Source organism: Hypanus sabinus, chromosome 4 (genome assembly GCF_030144855.1).
Source record: "Hypanus sabinus isolate sHypSab1 chromosome 4, sHypSab1.hap1, whole genome shotgun sequence".
In the NCBI taxonomy this organism is placed as follows: Eukaryota; Metazoa; Chordata; class Chondrichthyes; order Myliobatiformes; family Dasyatidae; genus Hypanus; species Hypanus sabinus.
The window spans coordinates 126,088,517-126,104,345 of NC_082709.1; the positions used below are offsets into that span (position 1 = coordinate 126,088,517).

The following is a 15,829-nucleotide window of genomic DNA, read 5'->3' on the forward strand; positions in this document are numbered from 1 at the left end:
TCTTGCTGATGAGCCCCACCACAGTCGTGCCATTGGCGAACTTGATGATATGGTTCAAGTTGTGTGTTGCAGCACGGTCGTGGGTCAGCAGAGTGAACAGCAGTGGACTGAGCACACAGCCCTGAGGATCCCCCATGCTCAGTGTGATGGTGTTGGAGATGCTGCTCCCGATCGAAACTGACTGAGGTCTCCCAGTCAGGAAGTCTAGGATCCAGTTGCAGAGGGAGGTGTTCAGGCCCAGTAGGCTCAGCTTTCCAGTCAGTTTCTGAGGGATGATTGTGTTGAATGCTGAACTGAAGTCTATGAACAGCGTCCGAACGTATGTGTCTTTTTTGTCCAGGTGGGTTAGGGCCAGATGGAGGGCTGTGGCAATGGCATCATCTGTTGAGCAGTTGGGACGGTATGCAAACTGCAGGGGGTCCAGTGAGGGGGGCAACAGGGTCTTGATATGCCTCATGATGAGCCTCTCGAAACACTTCATGATGAAATTCTATACTAGGTCAAAGTCTTGATCTTTAAACCCTTTCTCTCATTGACCAAAGATAGTGCTGGTTCATTAAAGGCAGTGATAAATTTCACCATCAACACTGGCAAGAGATCCCTCCTAAGGTATGGAAAGGCAGATGTTTTCCAAGTTCCTACTATGAACCTTTATTATAGGAGAACAATATTGTGCAGCAGGTGTAGATTGGTTTTGCAGAGGTTGTGAGTAAGGCTCAAACTTTCATGTGTTTTTTGAACAAGTCATGGGGTCCTGACTTCCAAGTATACACACACACACGGGCATTGATTGACAGACAGACAGACAGACAGACATACTTTATTGATCCCGAGGGAAATTGGGTTTCGTTAGTCGCACCAACCAAGCATAGCAATAAAAATATAGCAATATAAAACCATAAATAATTAAATAATAAGTAAATAATGCCAAGTGGAAATTAGTCCAGGCTCAGGATGTCTGACACTCCGAGGGAGGAGTTGTGAAGTTTGATGGCCACAGGTAGGAATGACTTCCTATGACGCTCAGTGTTGCATCTCGGTGGAATGAGTCTCTGGCTGAACGTACTCCTGTGCCTAACCAGTACATTATGGAGCGGATGGGAGACATTGTTCAAGATGGCATGCAACTCGGACAGCATTCTCTTTTCAGACACCACCAACAGAGAGTCCAGTTTCACCCCCACAACATCACTGGCCTTACGAACGAGTTTGTTGATTCTGTTGGTGTCTGCTACCCTCAGCCTGCTGCCCCAGCACACAACAGCAAACATGATAGCACTGGCCACCACAGACTCGCAGAACATCCTCGGCATCGTCCAGCAGATGTTAAAGGACCTCAGTCTCCTCAGGAAGTAGAGACGGCTCTGACCCTTCTTGTAGACAACCTCAGTGTTCTTTGACCAGTTCTGTTTATTGTCAATTCGTATCCCCAGGTATTTGTAATCCTCCACCATGTCCACACTGACCCCTTGGATGGAAACAGGGGTCACCGGTGCCTTAGCCCTCCTCAGGTCCACCACCAGCTCCTTAGTCTTTTTCACATTAAGCTTCAGATGATTCTGCTCGCACCATGTGACAAAGTTTCCCACCGTAGCCCTGTACTCAGCCTCATCTCCCTTGCTGATGCATCTAACTATGGCAGAGTCATCAGAAAACTTCTGAAGAGGGCAAGACTCTGTGCAGTAGTTGAAGTCCGAGGTGTAGATGGTGAAGAGAAAGGGAGACAGGACAGTCCCCTGTGGAGCCCCAGTGCTGCTGACCACTCTGTCTGACACACAGTGTTGCAAGTGCATGTACTGTGGTCTGCCAGTCAGGTAGCCAATAATCCATGACACCAGGGAAGCATCCACCTGCATCACTGTCAACTTCTCACCCAGCAGAGCAGGGTGGATGGTGTTGAACACACTGGAGAAGTCAAAAAACATGACCCTCACAGTGCTCCCCGGCTTGTCCAGGTGGGCATAGACACGGTTCAGCAGGTAGACGATGGCATCCTCAACTTCTAGTTGGGGCTGGTAGGTGAACTGGAGGGGGTCTAAGTGTGGCCTAACCATAGGCCGGAGCTGCTCTAGAACAAGTCTCTCCAGGGTCTTCATGATTGGGCCACTGAGGCGCGGTGTCTTCGGTACAGGAATGAGGCAGGACGTCTTCCACAGCACAGGGACCCTCTGGAGACTCAGGCTCCGGTTGAAGGCATGGTGAACTACTCCACATAGCTGGGGGGCACAGGCTTTGAGCACCCTGGGGCTGACACCATCCGGGCCTGCAGCCTTGCTTGGGTGGAGACGTTTCAGCTGTCTTCTCACCTGCTCAGCTGTGAAGCCCACTGTAGTGGTTTCAGGTGGTGGAGGGGTGTATTCATGAGAGCAGGGTGGGGGGGCTGTGAGGAGGGGTAGGAGGGGAGAGTGGAGTATGTGTTGGTTGGGGGCCGACAACAGATGAATCATGTGGGAGACGAGCAGGGGCCACAATGTCAAATCTGTTGAAGAACAGGTTAAGTTCACTGGCCCTGTCCACACTACCTTCAGCTCCTCTGTTGCTAGTTTGCTGGAACCCAGTGATGGTCCTCATCCCACCCCAGATCTCTCTCATGTTGTTCTGCTGAAGTTTCCACTCAAGCTTCCTCCTATACCTGTCTTTAGCCTCCCTGATCTTGGCTTTCAGGTCCCACTGTATTGTCCTCAGCTCCTCCCTATTTCCATCTCTAAATGCCCTCTTTTTAGCGTTCAGGATGTCCTTAATGTCCTTTGTTACCCATGGCTTGTTATTTGAATAACAAAGGACAGTTCTTGCCGGAACATTGCAGTCCACAGGGAAGTTGATATAACCAGTGATGCACTCTGTGAGCCCATCAATACCCCTCCATGTGGCTTACAGAGTGCCTGCCAGTCTGTCACCTTAAAACAACTCACTCCAGGGTTGCCTCAAAAGCCTCCCCTGACCATTTCCTCATTGCCCTCAAGGTTGCAGATTTACTCCTCACCAGAGGCACGTAGCAGGGTTTGCATTCTACAATCTAGTTTCAGAATCATAGTTACCACTGATTGGTTTCCCTATCAATCACTCCAGGGGAAGTTTGCTGGAATAGGTATGGAAAACTGTTTGGCATATGTATGACAGATGTGAATAACACACACATGGAGCAGAGAGCTGCACTAGTTCCAGCAGCTCCCCAGACCACTTCACGTTTCTCTAAATACTTAGCGTTATTTGTATTAGAAAGATGCACTTGCGCACTCATTAATTATATTATATTCATTCCATTTGACAATCTTTTGAGATAGAGCCTTATTTAAGATCCTATTTGGAAAACAGCATTTCAAAAAATTCCACTTCTTTTGCACTGAGGTATCTGTAAAGATATTTGTACTCAGGTTTTTTGGTGCTGTTCAAACTCAGAACATACTCAGTCCTAAAACACATAGTTGGTAGCATTAGCTTAGAAATAAAAAGAAATAACAACTGAGAATTCCAAGTGCATCAACCATCATGAACAAAGTTCAAAATAAGTGTATTATCCAAGTACATATATGTCACCATATATAGCCCTGAGATTCATTTTCCTGTCGCCATACTCAATAAAACCATTAAATAATAACCATAAATGTAACAGAATCAAGGAAAATCTGAACACACTTAGGTGTTCAACCAGTGTGCAAAAGACAACAAACTACAAATACAAAAAGAAAGGAAAAATAATAATAAATAAATAAGGAGGAATATAGGAGGAATAAGGACTACAGGAGGAATGGAGACAAGATAGCCCCCACTGACATCAATGGATCTGGGTTTGAGAGGGTGAACAGCTTTAAGTTCTTTGGCATAAACATCACTGAAGATCTCATGTGGTCTATACATAAAAGCTGTAGTGAAAAAGGCACAACAGTCGCTCTTTCTCCCCAGACGGCTGAAGAAGTTTGGTATGGGCCCCCCAAATCCTGGGAACTTTCTACAGGGGCAGAATTGAGAGCATCCTCACTGGCTGCATCACTGCCGGTATGGGAACTGTACTTCCTTCAGTCTCAGGACTCTGCAGAGAGTGGTGCAGACAGCCCAGCTCATCTGCAGATGTGAACTTCCCACTATTCAGGACATTTACAAAGACAGGTGTGTAAAAAGGGCCCGAAGGATCAATGGGGACCCAAATCACCCTAATCACAAACTGTTCCAGCTGCTACCATCTGGGAAAAGGTATCACAGCACAAAAGCCAGGATCAACAGGCTTGGGGACAGCTTCTTCCACCAGGCCATCAGACTGATGAACTCATGCTGACACACTGTATTTCTATGTTATATTGGCTATCCTGTTGTACATACTGTTTATTATAAATTACTATAAATTTCACATTTAGACAGACATAATATAAAGATTTTTAATCCTTATGTATATAAAGGATGTAAGTAATAAAGTCAATTCAATATATCGAGAACATGTGATGAAGAGTCCGTGAAAGTAAGTCAATTGGCTGTGGGAACATTTCAATGATGGTACAAGTGAAGTTAACTGAAGTTCTCCCCACTGGTTCAACAACCTGATATTTAAGGATTAAGAACAGTTCCTGAACCTGGTGATGCAAGTCCTGAGGCTCCTGTACCTTCTTCCTAATGGCAGTAGCGAGAAGAAAGCAGGTCCAGTGAAGTGATGATGGATGTTGCTCTCCTGTGATAATACTCCTTGCAGACGTGCTCAATGGTGGGGAAAGCCCAGGACAGGTCCTCCAAAATAATAAGACTGCCAAAGTGAGAGGTTAAAGATCTCAGTGAATACTACAGCTAGTTGATCAGCACAGGCCTTTAGTACTTGACCAGGTACCCCATCTGTTCATGCTGGCAGGAAGCCACGTCTTGCTCGGACATAGAATACAACAGTCCCTCATGTTCACCCAATGCAGCAAACTTGCCCTTAGATCCTCCATTTTGTTCTCCAGCAACCGCACGTTCATTAACAAGATCTTGGGCAGAGAGGGCCTCATCCTCTGCATTTCAGCCTGGCTCGAAAAATACCCCCACCTCCCCCCCGCCTCGCTTTCGAACATGGGGATGAACTTCCGTCTCCTTAATGGTGCCGTACCTGCCTGGTCCAGCGAGACCTTCAGTCACAAAATCTGTAGATTATTCATTAAAATGACTTAAAAGTACATTGCTTAGAGGGAAATTGCATGTTGCAGATAACTCAAAAGAGGTATATTTAAAAATATATTGAGAAATATTGTCCGCAGTCTACAGAACATCACCATGGTTCACCAGCATCATATTAAGAGCAAAATACCAACACTAATTTCTATTGTTTTGCTTTTTTATAACAAAATAGTTGAGGGATTATGCAAATTAAAGCCATGGATTTCACAGCATTTGAAGTTCTGGTAAATTAGATCTGAGCATGTTTGCCCAAGAATCTTAAACTTCTCATGTTGTTACACTGCAAAACAAAAGGCTCCAGTTTTAGATATCATGAGGAATCCATTCCCCTCGCACATGTAGACTTCTGAATCTTTTCCATAAAACAGTTTATTAATTGGTAAAAGAACATCTGAGAGTTAGCAAACAAATTGCTCAACATTTAATCTTAAGACAATAATGGATGAAATAGGAAGAGAGTGAGTGTAAAAGTTGATAATATAATTTTAAAACAACTTGCAACTGAATGAATTACAATAATCATTCACTTTCTGGATAAGAGTGGTTTATTGCTAGTCATTAACAATTTTCACATCATTTAAAATGTACTTCGACTGATAATTATCAGAGTTAAATTTCTGTCTTGTGTTTAATGGACAATTACTGTGCAAATTGAGCAACTTCATGAAAATCATGGTAACATACAATGTAAAATGTTGTTTCAATAAAGGCAACCTTGGAGCCACACAAATCAACAATTAATTTGTGGCAATTCAAGTTCACAGAGCATTTCATCATCAAAACAAGTTTCTGGCTGACCTGCTCATCAAAAGCAGCATTAATTATTCAAATTGCATAATTTATTTCAGAGAATCAGAAGTTAAAAGATTGATGGTACACTCACAAATTGTTGTGGCATCACCGGGTACACATGAAACTGCTTGGGAGAACAATTTTAAGGTTAAACAGGACTGTTTGTTTTTACTTTCCTCTCCCAAAAGTAATTTAATCCAATCCAAACTTGTTTTGAATAAGATATGCTTTTTTAAGTTTTACCTTTATACAAAAAGTTTTGACTTGACAACATTTCTAAATGCAACACACTCTTTAAAGCAAATGTTGAATTAAAACGTACAATTCGTAATGTTACAATTATTCTCTAGAGCCAGACAGGATTGTGGAATGGCAATGCCATCTTCAGAGAAAGGCATTTCTTTTTGCTTCTCCACTGTTTCCTTGACTGGGGAGTAAACATCTTGGTCTACAAACGTAGGATATTTAATACTAAAATGGTTCAGGGCTATGCAAATAATGTATTTTAAATTGTCATTGATATCCAGCCAATAGAACTTGTCAGTGTTTGATATATTCTCCTGATACCCTGCATCAAAAGGTACAAACGAGATCAATAAGGTAGGTGTTGCAGTATTCAAATGTAATTCTCAGAAAATAACAATTTCTGTAAGTAGAATCCTTATTACATAATGTGTCAACAGCCAAACATTTTTAATGATTTAATCAAGTTATTTACTTTAATTACCTCTTTCCATTATTTATACCAAGTTCAAAGAACAAAGATCATTAAATAAAAGTTTAATTCCTGCCATGAAATAATTGCTGGCAAGGTTGACATTTATTGCCCATCTGTACTCAGAATGGTTTACTCAACCATTAAAAAGGCAATAAAGAGGGAATCACATTGTGATTCCATAATAAATAAGAATAACATCAATGAATCACTGTCATTTGAATATAAATTGTCTGAATACAGTAATTAATATTGCCACTTTGCCAACTAATACTTGAAGTAAGTTTCTCAAGTTCATTTCTCTAGTTTATTCAGTAAGTAACGTCTCTCAGGACATCAATGGTCATGAAGAGAAGGCAAGAGAATGAGACTGAAAGGAATAATAAATCAACCATGACGGAATGGTGAGTAGTCTTGAAGGGCCAAATGGCCTTCTTCTGCTCCTATGTCTTATGGTCTCTCCCCTTTGATAGTGCCTCCTTACTGATCATGTGATGATCTTTCCCTCTCAATCTCTATTGATTTAACTTAAAAGTCATTATCAGTGAAGCTTCCACTTTCACAGCAAAATGCATTTTGCACTTCAGAGATAAATTCTTTTGGCTTTTCAACAGTTAAGTGCCATTTTTTCTGTCAAAGGAAACTAAACTCCTCTCACACAACCCTAGATATGTAATATTGTTAATCAGTATACAATCCTACTCCCAACTTCAATCCAACACAACATCTTTTTAAAGAGATGCTCCACAGTGTTACAAGGTTAATATTTTCCTCTTGTACTTTCTGGGCTCCAAAAGCTCAGTCTGGTCGCCTTCCCCATTTATTCAGCCTCTTTTCAAATCTTTTTAACCCCAGTTATTCTCCTCATCCTTGGACCTAGCATTCAGTGGCAGATCAAATGTGTTCAACTTAAAATTGCAGGCTCAAGGAACTGAATAACCTGCTTTCTTGATTGTAGTGGTTCAAGTCGATGGATACTATGTACAATACTCTTTTGTTAAATTCTAACCAATAGAACATGGAAATGTTTGCCAATATATACCATTCATATCCCATGTCAACAAGTATCAAAAGATCCTAACAAAATCCATACAGTGGCTTTCAACGTGTCTAAACAGAATTCATGAAAGGGGTGCAGTAGACTTACTGATATTTACATCACTGGTGCTAAGGCTAAGAGCCTTAAGAATTTCAAGTTCCTATGTGTGATCACCAATAGTTTGTACTGTCTAACCACACCACAGCCAAGAAAACTCACCAGTCCCTCTGCTTCCTCATGAGGCTGAACAGATTTGGCATAATCCATTGAACCTCACCAATTTATATCAATGCACCATAGAAGGCACACTACCTGGATGCATCTCAGCTTGTGGACACCACTCAACTCATCATGGAAATAGCCTCCCCTCCACAGAATCTGTCTATACATCTCTAGACCTGGGTGAAGTAGCCAGCATAATCAAAGATCCCGCCTGCTCTAGATATTCTTCTCCCCTCTTCCATCTGGCAGAAGATACAGCAGCTTGAAAGATTCAAGGACAGCTTCTATCCCACGATGTACAATGTTTCATGACCCTTTGATCTCATCATCTACCTTGTTGTGACCTTACACCTAACTGTCTACCTACACTGCACTTTCTACTGTAACACTTGATTCTGCCCTCTGTATTTGCTTTACATTTTACTACCTTAGTGCACTGTTGTAATGAGTTGATCTGTATGGACATTAAGTTTTTCACTGTATAATAATAAACCAATTTAAATATACATACCAAATCAAACTGGAAAATTCTGTTGTGTTAACTCAAATGATTTACTTTAGTAACTTCTTTCCAATATTTATATCAATTCCAAGTTTGAATTCTTTTTAATTTTTTTCTGTTGGGCTGAATTTCAATAATGATAAATTGAAATCCAGGAATGAGATAGAGAGTCTAGTGGAACAGTGTCATGACAAAACCTTATCCTCAACTCAGCAAAACAAAAGAGCTGATCATTGACCTCAGGAGGTGGGGAGTTGCACACACTCCTGTTTACATCAATAGTGATAAGATTAAGATGCTTGAGAGCTTTAAGTTCCCAGGTGTAAACACCACCTGTCACTTGTCTTGGTTCAATCACAGAGACATTATGGCCAAGGAATCCCTTTGGGCGGATAGATTTTTGCATAGTAGGGGAACTAAGGGTTATGGGGAAAAGGCAGGCAGGTGGAGATGAGTCCATGGCCAGATCAGCCATGACCTTATTGAATGGCAGAGCAGGTTCGATGGGCCAGATGGCCTACTCCTACTCCAACTTCTTGTGTTTTTATGTGTCTTTACTTCCTCAGCAGGATGAAGAAGCCTGTTACACTTGGTTTGACCAAGTTTAATAGGAGCACCACAGAAAGCCTCCTAGCTGGATGCATCACAGTTTGGTATGGCAAATGCCTTACAAGAAACTACAGAAAGATGTGTCCAATTCACATAAACCAGCTTTCCCCCTGTGAGCTCTGGGTACCCTTTACTGCATCGGCAAAGCAGACAACAGGATCAAAGACCTCACCTACGCCAGACTTCCTCTCTTTTCCCCTCCCATTAGGCAGAAGATGCAAATATCTGAAAGCCTTTACTGATACGTCCAAGGACAGCTTCTATCCTGTTAGAGGACTATTGTACAGACCTCTTGTAAAATAAGATGAAATCTTGACCTCATAATCTACCTTGTAATGGTCATATACTTTAATGGCTGCCTGCAATGCACTCTTTGTAACTATAACACTTTTTTCTGCATTATTATTTTTCCTTTGTACTACCTCAATATACTGATATGATGAAATAATCTGTATGTAAAGCATGAAGAACAAAGTTCATTACTGTACTTCGCTACAATAACAATCCAATTACCAAACCAGATATATAAATTTAAGTAACTGAAACATTTAAATAAAAAACTTAATAAAAATATTGAAAGCAAGTCAAATTAAAAGAACTCAAAATCAACCGTTTCCCAGGTTTGACAATTCCATTTCAATAACTGAGTTCACAATTCGTACGCTGGGTGGATGACCTCCAGCTCATCTTGGACTTCCACATTGGGAAGTGCAGAAGTCGCAGATGTACTGTGGACATCCTGCAGACAACAAGCTGTTCTCCATGGAACTGCTGGCTGTTAGTCCGTTCAGTGTGGCCAAGAAGCTCTGCCAAGAGTTAAGGTTGCTCACCTGCACCTTTATTAAGAGATGGGCAAGACGTAAGCAGCTTGTACATTCTCGCAAGACTGCATGGGTTTCCTCCGGGTGCTCTGGTTGCCTCTCACATTTCAAAGACATATGGATTATTTGGGCTAATTGGTCACATGCATGTAATTGGGCAGTGCAGACTCTTCGGGCTGGAAGGGCTGGTTACTATGTTGTATTTCTAAGTAAATAAATGCTGATCTTGCCAGTAGACCTAAATGATGAGGAATTAAAATGAGCAAGCTTTTCAGATTTGCATTCTTCCATGCGACTGAATTGATTGTAACCATGCATGATATTATTTTTTTGATCAGGATAACTCATTTAATAGCTGAGCAAAGCATGAGTAGAAGGCTTGATGACAGGTAATTTTAATAAAAATAATTTCTTTGTTTCCTCATAGAAATTGAGTTATTAGGCCTGGAAAGATCATGGAGCCTATCCTGTGTAAATCCATGAGTGTGACAAGATCAATTCTTAAAAGTTTAAGGGCCAAAATGAGAAGACCGTGAATGGTGGCAGTGTGAGGTCAATCCCAGTGATCACAATCACCATTAAATATTTATGAGATCATGAAACTATTTATTTTCCACTGTTTCTCTTTAAAGGAAAAGGAGGCAAATGAATCCAGTTATGTAAAATGGTTGCTAACTGTGAGAAATTGTTTTACCCAAGATATTATTTTAAAATTTCTAATTAATGACACAAACTCCATTTAAAATACCGGGTAAATGAAATCTTCTATATTTATCAGTGACTTTGCAATTTAACCATGAGAGCATAAAATCAATGTAATCTAATTCAATCAAGAGAATAACCCAAAACATATTTTGACTCAATCTAATACATTTACCTCTCTTAGCAAGACTTACTACTTTTATTTTTTCCAAACTAAAATGTACAAGAAGTACAGGTGGCAAAAAATCATATTGTTTTTAAAACCATTTCCTTTCTGCTCATCCTTCTGAGTACAAAGCTAATTTTAGTCTGCATTTTTCTTCTATTTTATCTCAGTTTTTGCCATTACAGGCAAGAACAGATTGAAATTAACATTCATTATGATTAGCAATTAATGCAAATCCAGCAAAAACAGAACTCAGAAGAAGCCACCAGGAAGACACAATTATAATACTCCAAAAGTGTCCTGACCAAAGAGTTTGAGGCTTTAAGACCACACTTGTAGTCTTGTGATCAGTTTTGAGCTCTTATCTAAGAAAAGATGTGCTGGCGTTGGAGAGGGTCCAGAGGAAATTCACAAGAGTAATCCTGGGAATTAAAAAGTTAACATATGAGTGTTTGGATGGTTATGGGTCTGTGTTTGCTGGTGTTTAGAAGAAACTGGTGGGGGTGGGTATCTCATTGAAACCTATCAAATAATGAAAGGGCTAAATAGAGTGGAAGTGGAGAGGATGTTTCCTTTAGAGGGAGAGTTTAGCACCAGAGGGGACAGCATCAGAATAGGATGTCCCTTTAGAACGGAGATGAGGAGAAAGCTCTTTAGCCAGAGGGTGATGAATCTGTGGAATTCATTGCCATGGTTGGCTGTGGAGGCCAATCCACTCGGTATATTTAAAGTGGAGGTTAATAGATTTTTTATTAGTAAGGGTGTTAATGGTTACAGGAAAAGTGCTGGAGAATGGGGTTGAGAGGGTTAATGAATCACCCATGATAGAATGGTAGAGCAGACTTACTGGGTTGAATGCCTAATTCTGCTCCTATATCTAATGGTTGTATGGTCATATCAAATAAGAAGACAACCTGAGAGAATGGACAACTGAATTGAGAAAGTTTGAAAGAAATGGAACTTTAAATGGGGACGCAAGCAAAATCATATTCAGTGGATTAATGTTTAATTTAATTCTTCAAATGATTAAGTAAAATTTCTACCAAAAGCAGAATCAAATTTGCTATTAAAAATCAAAACAGTAAAAAACTGAAAATACACAGTGCATCAGGAAAAAGGCTTTCATCAGAACTAGAAAAAATTAAAAATGAAACAAACTTTCAATGAAGAGGAACGGAGAATACCTGAAGAAGAAAAAAATTAGGCCTGTTATATGGTGAAAGGCCAGAAATACTTATTCACAGAAGAAATGATGTGGCAAGGTAGAAGCGGGTGGTAAAGAAATAAAAGGAGTCCAGAGGAAGTATAAATGGGAATAATATTTCATTCTGGCAGGATAAAAATTTATTGCTAAAATCAGTAAATGTCCTTTTCTGAACTGCCTTTCACTGGGTAACGCTAACACAAGAAAGGAAAGATAGAAATATAATTAAATGCACTATGAATTCAGAGCTATTGTCCAGAATTTTGATTCATGACTATCAGCCATCTGCCTTTGACTATAGGAACAAAAGCAAACAAGAAATGAAAAGGGGCATAAAATATAACAGAAGGTGACACTGACCTTTTTGCTAAATTTACAATTAAACAGTGTAAGGATGAGACTTAAAATTTACTTCACTGAAATAGCAAATTGACCACATCAGTAAGCGCTATTGAAAGAAATATGTTGCAATTTCCTGGAAAACTGTTTGCTGAGGTTTGATTACTTTCTATTTTATTAACATCTGCCAATGCCTAAAAGCTTATTTTTAGAAGATTATTCCCTCCATTATTTCCCAGTTCTATAATCTGCCTCCAGCATATGATTAACCTAGGTTCCCAATAGCTTTCTGCCAAATCTTTTTACTAATCCAGTGGGGAAGGACTTTCCTCCACCAGACGAAATCTGCAGGCCGCAGTTCTAAGACAGATCGTGGTTCTCTCCGTTGTGGCCATCCATTCCAACTGTACAATCATCTCCAGTGAACTTTATACACTCTACAATGCTCACCAATATATTTTGTTTCATTCTTCTTCCTGATCTTCAGTTGTTTTGCAAATGAACAGATAGAAAGCTGATCTGCCCGTAGATGTCTGCTGCGACCTTTTTGTATCAACAGCTGGGAAGTTACTACTGCTGGATTTCTTTACCAATTCCTTTACCCGATCCAATATCATCATATCTCTCCAGCAATCCCCTTCCTTCCCATATCCGAGGAAGCAATCACAATCACTTCCAGCCCACCTCTTGCCAAAATCTGTTGAGATCAGGAGGTCCATATGCTGAACTGATCATGATGGCAGCACCATTTTTAAATTCCGCCTATGATCCTCTGCACAGTTCATAAAAGATCAGCAGTGAGGAGGCAGGAATGACTTGTAGCCTACCATGCAACCTGCCAACAGCTCTCATAAGCAATGCAAATTCAGAGGGCTTTATTCGATGCCATTAATCACAGCCCGCTTTTCAAACACTGAACCAGATAGCTCATACTACCCAGCCATTCTACATTTAATAATGTCCATCTCCGAAGAGCAAGCAGGTAAAATAAGGGATCTGCCAATCTAGCTGAGTGTAGATGTGAGAAGATCGGAAGTGAACTAACTCAGGATTGGGTCCGTAAATCTAATATATTTGAAATGAACGACCTTTCCACATGATAACTGAGTGCCAGGTTCTGTACTTTTAAATCTTAAATAAAAATAGTGACAGCAACTCTCAGAGTTCCAACTTAAACCTAAAGCAGTGATGTTTGATCTTTTTATCATGTTTCTTCGGCTATCATGTTTAATACAAGGTTCATAAGAGGAAAACTCACATCTGTACAATGTGTCACCTCTTTGAAAAACAGTATGATGCAAATAAGAATAAAAGAGAAATTGTTCAATTTCCATTCACCACATACACCAGGGATTGAATACTGATCAAAAGATTTTACTGAAATCCTAGTATTTATTTTGATAATGTCACACTGCCTCAGTCCACCACTTCAATATTTTCCATTCCAGTGAAGAGCACACTAAAGCTACTAGTTCTCCTGATCTTAATTATGAAATAAGTGCTAAGTCAACAAACTCACAGAAAACACACTTGTATCATTTGGGAGTTCGGTTTAATTGGTTTGGGATCGCAGATGCCTTGAATTGAATGGGAACAATCTTCCCGGTCTGTGCTGACGGACCTCTCATTCATGTCAAACTTAGGACACAAAGAGTTTCCAGTCACATCAGACATTTGGCGGAAAGGAGATAACGCACACTGCACAGGCAGCTTGGAGAAATATTTAATCATGTTATCTAACAAGATCAAAAGTAGAGTCTGAAATTACTAAGTAGGACATGATAATTCGAATCGGTGCCATCTGGGACGTGTTTCAGGAGATGTGACATATTTAGCGGATTTCACTAATGAAAAATCCACGCGGGTAAGTGATTAAGAAAACACAGAGCTTTAATTGAGACACATTCTCGGCATTTTTTTTCTGGCGGCTGCCAATCTTAGCAGGTGTGGTGCAAGAGAGTTACCGCTGCCACCTGGGCGAGTTGCTTGAGCGGTAAATATTGCGGCTTCATTCGTCTAATTGAAATGTGTGTCCACGTTGACTAGTGGCTCGTACGCATGTACTAATTCTTAACCTCTGGAGGATTGCACAGTTCATAACAGGCACCTAGTAATTTTATAAAAGAACACTAAATTCCGGCTTCAGTGCTAATGCAGTGTGTGCAATATCGCAGATATTTATTAATACCCGCTCGAGAACCAGAAGCTGTCACGCACAGAGAAACATAAATGTTAAAAATAAAGCCGGACTACCGTGGAATCCGGCCAGTACTAGCCTGTTCTCACCCTGGAAGTATTTTTTTTAAATTCTGGAACTAATACAAGCCTTGATCGAGGTGTTTTTCCCATGATTCGCATTCTCATAGGATGAAAAACGCTAAAAATGCTCAACGAGACGATCAGCGGCTGCAGAGGGGCGAAGGCAGTTAATGTTTCTGTCCGAGGATCGTTCAGCAGAACTGGGCTTAAAATAAGTTGCACCCAATTCTATTGAAAGGTCATCGACTTGAAACTTTAGCTGTTGCCTCGCCCAGGCTCTACGAACATTTTCTGTTTGAATTTCCGATTTCCATGGTTCTCAGTATTGACCAATCGTAAGTGGTGGTTTCGGAACCAAGTTCGGAAATAAAATACAACGAAAACTATAGTTCTGATCCCAACTTTCCAAAAAGCATACTCGAGATCTGAGTCAGCGCTTTGCCGCCTATACTGCGCGCTCAATTCAAGCTCTCGAGGCTTCACCAACACACTTTATATCGGTTTCCAACCAAACCATACACGCGCATACTTACCTATGAGGCAAAAAAAACATTTAAGTTACCGAAAGCCTCTCTGCGGGTATTGACAGGGGAGGGGGTGCAATGTACATCGACAGCCAGTGAAGATAGGTGGGACAAAACTTACCGATTCTGAGGACTTGTTGAGAACTCTGCGAGGTCACGATGAATATATACACGAGGAGCCAAAGTGCAGGCGTCCTATCCCTCGGCAACGCGGTCGAGTCGCAGCACATGGTGGTCACCATCGTCCTCACGCTCTCCCCTTCCCACTAAATCAAGTGACAGGGCTTGTTGGGATCCAACACTCGGCGGCTCTTTCCCCATTCCATGGCCGAGGTTACAGTGCCGAGCCTATTTCGCCGCCTGTCCCCTCCTTAATGCACCAAACACAACACATTCGGTCTGAGTCGGCAGAATTAAATACACACGCACCAGCTCTCTCGCTCTCCCGGGGCGGGAGTTAGACAGCGCCGTGTCCCGTTGGCTCAGAGCTGAGCTCTGGGTAGCGGCACGAATCGGTGGCTGATTCTTGTCAGTGTGTGTGTGAGAGAGAGAGAGAGAGAGAGAGGCAGAGATACACCACACGGTCGGAAAGCACTCTTCTCGTCGCTGCGTCCAAGCTCAGCAGCCTTACAGCAGCAACGCGAAGAAAGCAGCCAGCAAGTGAGAGATAAATCCCAAACTCGTATCTTAACCTCATTTTTACCGGCGATGCCAGGGCTTTCACATGCCCAGTCAGATGATGATATTATAAACTGGAGATGTGAACTTTGCAATGAAAATGCTGGAAATACTTCAG

The 15,829-nt window shown here is 41.2% G+C and overlaps 1 protein-coding gene across 5 annotated transcripts in view; it reads right to left on the reverse strand.

Annotated features, from left to right (window-relative positions):
- The window catches only part of grik1a (glutamate receptor, ionotropic, kainate 1a), a 354,991-nt gene extending 339,454 nt beyond the window's left edge, over nucleotides 1-15,537 (reverse strand). For 3 of the 5 annotated variants that reach the window (XM_059968117.1, XM_059968114.1, XM_059968115.1), the window contains exon 1: nucleotides 15,155-15,536. In XM_059968117.1, the coding sequence (XP_059824100.1) occupies nucleotides 15,155-15,275 (121 nt within the window). In that variant the 5' untranslated portion in view covers nucleotides 15,276-15,536. Of the gene's footprint in view, nucleotides 1-15,154 lie in introns of all 5 variants that reach the window. The other 2 variants (XM_059968113.1, XM_059968116.1) reach the window with 2 other exon arrangements.
- Between the last annotated feature and the right edge of the window lie 292 nt (nucleotides 15,538-15,829).